Here is a 5,765-nt window from a genome sequence, read left to right on the forward strand (position 1 = left end):
AGCTCAACATGGAGGAGAGACAGAAGCCCATTGAGGCACTGCAGTAGGCACACAGCGCCCCCTTGTCTCCCCAACAATCCTCCTTTGTCCTCTGGTTCTGGCTGTTGCAGCTTGGTCCAGCTGGGTACTGCCTGGGCTGGGCTCCAGTTCCCACCTCCCTTAAAGGAAAAGAGAGAAAGGCTTAGCCAAATAAGAGGGTTAAGGTTATGGGAGGGGGCATAAACGTCTTCAGGCTTTGGTTGCTGGGAACTCCTTGCTCTGCCTGTCTCTCTCCTATCCCCCCCAAATCCCCCAACTCCTCAGGTTTCTTTCCCATGTCTTCCCTCCATGTTCCTTCTTTCCTTCTTCAGGGTGGGTTAGGCCAGAGGAAGAGGAGGGTTAACCACCTCTCTCTCTCTCACCCTCCCCATGCTTCCTAGGGGCCCTGCAGGCCAGTCTGGGCAGCTGGGTGAAGCTCATCTGGGCAAACTTGCCCTGGGGACTGCCTTTCCCCAGAGTCCTACAGCAGACCCCAGCTTCACTTTCAGGCCCCTGTCTGCTTCTCTAACCACATTTCTGTTTCCCTTCCTGGGCTGCTGGGAATCTGGTGAGGGAGAGTCCGTGTCCCGTGAGCCTCACAGAGATGTTCAGTGTTTGGGATCGTCAGGAGCGGCCCCCAGAGGAAGGAACAGCTGCAGGACTCCAGGGCTTCGGAGTGGACAAGACCTTCCTGTCTTCCCTCAAAGGCATCCTGCTGGAAACTGAGCTGGTAACAGCTGTCTCCCCAAGCTTGTGCCCCCATCTCTGCCATCCCAGCTCCCAGCACAGCTCTGTGCTGGCCTCCTGTGCTCACCATTTCACCGCCCCCCCCAACCCCCAGGTTTTCTGTCTTTCCGCTCTCAGGCCTACCTTCTGCAACTCTTAGCTTTCTGGCTGTTTCTCTGTCTGAGAGAGCTACGGAGTGCATCATTCACTGCCAGACGGAAGTTAGATGGAAAGATACCTTTCTAGGATACCAAAGGAATGAGCCATGGGTGGGGGTAGGAGGACGGACAGGAAGAAGGCCAGTCTGTCTCCCTCCAGCTTCTAGGAGAGCTACTTCTTGGCACATCTAGGTTTAAGTATCCAAAAGGGTAGATTTCCTGCAGCCACACTTTATCTGTCAAGTCGTGGCCCATTAACATCTAAGTCTCAGGCTTTCCCTGGTTTCTGAGCAAGAGCACCGGGCCAGCACAGGGCCTCTTTCTCTTCTGCCATCCCATATGCAGCAAGCTCCTGCCTTCTAAGCCTCTCTCAGCATGGAATCTGCTCTCGTCATCTGACTTTCAGCCACCAGGAGTAGGGACAGCTTTGTGGGGCAAAGGTGCTGTGGGTTGGTGTGTATGTTGTGTTCTGTGCCCCCCGGGGACTCCTCTGGGGCTGTGCAGATTGGCTGAACTGATGAAGTTGCTGGGATTCCTGGAATAGCAGGAGTGGGAGAACGGGAGATGCCCTTGATGGTCCCTGACACCTGGGATGAGTCACTTCTTTGTCTTCCTTGAGAACTCTTCCTTCTCAGTGAGGCTGGCTAGAAGTCCCAGCTGAGAAGAGGGGCTCCCAACCGCAGCCAAACCATGGCCGGCCTATGCATGGGTCTCCTCAGAAAGCTCCTCCTACTTGGTCCCCACAGGCCCTGACCTTCATAATCTTCATTTGCTTCACGGCCTCCATCTCTGCCTACATGGCTGCAGCGTTGCTAGAGTTCTTCATCACACTGGCCTTCCTCTTCCTCTACGCCACCCAGTGCTACCAGCGCTTCGACAGGCTTAACTGGCCTTGTCTGGTAAGGAACAATGCCTGCCTCTCTCACCCCATCCTGGTCTCCTCCTTCTCTCTGATGGCCCTGTTTTCCTGTGGCTCCCCTTCATTTCCACAGCTGAGCTGTCCTTTGACTCCTGTTGTGTCCTGCGCTCAAATGTGAGCTTTGGACACCCATGGGAGTTCCCTTGTCAAGGAGGATGTATAGACCTTTGAGGCCTGTTCTCCCACACATAAAAGGCCTAGCCCAGTCCTGCTGCGTGTGGCATGTTTACTGGTCTCCCCTTTGCCTCCTGGCTGATCTAGATTTATCTGCTTCCGTCCTCTGTGTAGGGTTCTAAGCTCACTCCCTTGAAAGTACTTGACATGTGTCTGGGGACATCCAGGGCAGAAATTCAATCTCTGAGGACCAGACAGGAGAAGACGGCTAGTTTGGGAGACCTTCGGGTAATGAATCCTTCCAGCATCCTCCAACCCCTCCTCCCTCTCCCTCTGGCTCCCCAGGACTTCCTCCGGTGTCTCAGCGCCATCATCATCTTCCTGGTGGTCTCCTTTGCAGCTGTGACCTCGAGGGAGGGAGCTGCCATTGCTGCTTTTGTGAGTTCATTCCTACAGTGCTCTCCAGTACCCAGAACTTGTGGTTGGTACGGGCACACTTCCTGTGTCCCCAAACAAAGCCTGTGTCTGCTCACATATTATTCTCTCACCTCTGGGCACCATTCCCCACTCCCCTAGTCTGATGGCCTCTGCTGTCCTCCGCCCCCCCATCCCTTTCCACAGGTTTTTGGCATCATCCTGGTCTCTGTTTTTGCCTATGATGCGTTCAAGATCTACCGAACTGAGTTGATGCCCAGGACCACAGAGGGTGAGTGTCTGCGCCCTGAGAGAGGAGACGCCCCTACCTCTTGTCCCAGATACTGCATACATGGTTTCCCTGCCTGGCTGCCTCTCCACAGGGGACCAGCAGTGATTCCAGGACTACCTCGCTCCCACGACCAGACACAAGGAACCATAGAGCCCATCTGTGTCGTCTTTGAATTCACTGAACCCCGAGTGCCCACCATCTACTCCACGTCTTCAGAGATGTGCGCTTGAGAAATGCCAGGGACCTGTGGGAAGTGGTGAAGTTCTGGGGGTCGGGGCAGGTTGCCATGCCTCCAAGTCACTCCCAAATTAAAAAAAAAAATCCTAGTGGTGGGTCTTCTTCTTCCTTAGAACTTATTCAGACTAGGAAGCCTAAGAGTTATTCATGGAACCGTGCTCCAGAGAGCCGAGATCTCTCTTCGGCGCGAGGGAGCACGGGTTAGATGGATTCCGAAGACGTACTTCGAAGGAAAAACGTTTGCACCTCAGCCTGACACATTGGAGGACTGTGAGATTACCAAAATGCTACGCGCCAGGCTGTTCGAGAGTGAGGTGTTTAGGTCTTCCTGACCCAAGCAACTGCCTAGCACACCTGTTAGGCAGGGGCTCCCGTCCTTTTCTGGGGTTTGTGTAGAGCTCCCCCTTGTGGTATGGGGAGGGTTGGGCAGCAGACCGTAGTGGAGAAGACGGTCAAAGGTCTTTACCAGAACCTGGAAGAAAAGTCCTTAGGTATGAGCTGGTCCCGTGCCCTCATTCTATGTGAAAGAAAACTGGGGCTTGGTTAGGGGAAGTGACTTCCTTGTGGCAAAGCTGGATCTTGAACAGCTTGGCCTTAAAACAATAGTTTTGAGTCCTTTGGAAGCTCTGAAAACAAGGGGCCTATCCCTTTGCCAGTGGACCCCACCCCGACCCCTGTTCCTTGCTTGCCTCATTCTCAGAACACATTTGCTGAGTGTTTCCTGTCTGCAGAGCCTAGGCTCAACTCAGAGATTTAGAGGTAACAGTTGGGCCTGAAAGGGCAAACCAACTTGGGAAGGAGTTTAAGACAGTAGTTGCCTGGTCCATGATAGTCCAGTCCAGACGGTACCTCCCCACCTGCCTGGAGGAACCATCATGGTTCATCTACGTGGTTCCATTCCATCTGACTTCCTGCCCCCTCTCTAATGCTTTACCCTTCTCCTGAAATGCCTTTCCTCCTTTAGGGTGGGCTTTTTATTCGAGGGCTCTGGCCCCAATCCCTGACTGTTCCCTGGATCTTGAACTTGGGGAATGTACCATTCTTTCCCGGATGGCTATATTTCCCTTAAGTGGATTTTTCCTGCCTCCTATTTCCTGTCTCCTCTCTCTGTGTTCTGTTACCTCATCAGGCCTGGCAGTCAGTCAGTCAATCCAGGGAAGGAGCCTACTGGACTTCGGGTTTCCCTGGACTCTGTTCACGGTACTCGGGCTTTCTGCACAGTCTGTGCTTGAGTCTAGATGACTGCCCTTGGTCAGGAGGATAGAGGTAGGATGATCACAGTCTCAGAGGAGAGACGGAAAGGCTGAGCTGAGGAAGTGGGGAGGAGACTGTAGGTTTGAAAGGGCAAAAAAAGGGGTCTGGAGAACCTTGTCCAAATGCCCAGAGGACAGCAAGGCTTGCTGTCCAGCAGGAGACCTCAGCTCCAGCCCCGAGAAACTGTGTGTCTTGTCGTCCAAGGAGGAGGGGGAAGAGGAAGAGGAGGGAGAGGAGGAGGAGGGAGAGGAGGAGGAGGGGAGATAGAGAGAAACAGAGAGATGGAGAGACAGACAGAGACAGACAGACAGACAGACACACACACACACACACAGAGAGAGAGAGAGAGAGAGAGAGAGAGAGAGAGAGAGAGGACTTGTGTCTAACTGTGGGTCTGAACATGTACCTATGTATGTCCATGTGAAGGGATACAAACTGAGGACTGGGGGTTGGGGATTTAGCTCAGTGGTAGAGCGCTTGCCTAGCAAGCACAAGGCCCTGGGTTCAGTCCCCAGCTCTGAAAAAAAGAAAAGGAAAAAAAAAACCCAAAGTGAGGACTGTCCCCATTTGGTCCATACCATAATGATTTGGGCTTGGAGTCACCTGGTCCCTGAGTCCTGGAATGCCCTTCTGGTGAGGCCTGACTCACAGATGTAGGACAGATGTTGGGGTGGGAAGATGTACCCTGTGGACTTCATCTAAGGAGTTGAGTGGAGTGGGGTCTCAGCTGTTTCCTGAGTGTCCCACAGCAGTTCCTGTGCATCCATCCCCAGCAGTGCACAGCCTTTTTGGGTATCAGTGGGAGACCATCTTGGAGAAAGCACATGGCCCGGGGCAACTTTAGTTTCTGCCAGCTAAGAGGGTGAGCTGTGAAAGGCTGGCTTCCACTCAGCACCAAACTTCCATCCCCCTGTGTCTGACTTGGCTTGACCTTTCAGTGTCTTTGGTCTTTATACGATTTGAGGGTTTGTTGTTTTCTTGTTTATGTTTTTTTCTCTTTTTTTTTTCTTCTTTTTTCTTTTTTTCAGAGCTGGGGACGGATCCCAGGGCCTTGTGATTGCCAGGCAAGTGCTCTACCACTGAGCTAAATCCCCAACCCCTTGCTTTTTTTTTTTTTTTAAAGATTTATTTATTTCATGTATGTGAGCACACTGTCACTGTCTTCAGACACACCAGAAGAGGGCGTCGGATCCCATTACAGACCACCATGTGGTTGCTGGGAATTGAACTCAGGACCTCTGGAAGAGCAGTCAGTGCTCTTAACCGCTGAGCCATCTCTTCAGCCCGTTTTCTTGTTTTTTGAGGTGGCGGTCTCACATTACCCAGGCTGGCTTTGAACTTGCTTTCTTGTCTCTTGCCTCCACCTCCCACATGAGGCTTGGCCATCCATTATACCTGGATTTGTTGCTCCCACTTTTGAAAACGTTCCCTTTCTTTACTTGGGCAATGACCAAGTAGAGCTGGGACTAACTGCGCTGTCTGAGACAAGACACTTCTCTTACTTCTCTCTTGGTCTCCACAGACATGGGGTGCTTCGGATCCTACAGCTCTGACAGTCTCTGCTGTGGCCACCTTCCTCCTGGGCCACCAAAATTCCCACCCCAGATAGATAATTAATGGGAAGGACAGAGGG

General features: G+C 52.6%; 1 protein-coding gene across 2 annotated transcripts; it reads left to right on the top strand.

Annotated features, from left to right (window-relative positions):
- Positions 1 to 79: 79 nt before the first annotated feature.
- Positions 80 to 2,967, top strand: Cmtm5 (CKLF-like MARVEL transmembrane domain containing 5). Of its 2 annotated transcripts, none has more exons than XM_087585230.1 (5): positions 80 to 748; positions 1,649 to 1,801; positions 2,110 to 2,373; positions 2,557 to 2,641; positions 2,733 to 2,967. In XM_087585230.1, exons 1-5 carry the CDS (start codon positions 623 to 625, stop codon positions 2,744 to 2,746), a joined length of 642 nt encoding a protein of 213 aa, XP_087441356.1. In that variant the 5' UTR covers positions 80 to 622; the 3' UTR covers positions 2,747 to 2,967.
- Positions 2,968 to 5,765: the final 2,798 nt, after the last annotated feature.

The sequence above is a fragment of the Rattus norvegicus genome, chromosome 15 (genome assembly GCF_021556685.1).
Source record: "Rattus norvegicus strain SHRSP/BbbUtx chromosome 15, alternate assembly SHRSP_T2T, whole genome shotgun sequence".
NCBI lineage: Eukaryota > Metazoa > Chordata > Mammalia > Rodentia > Muridae > Rattus > Rattus norvegicus.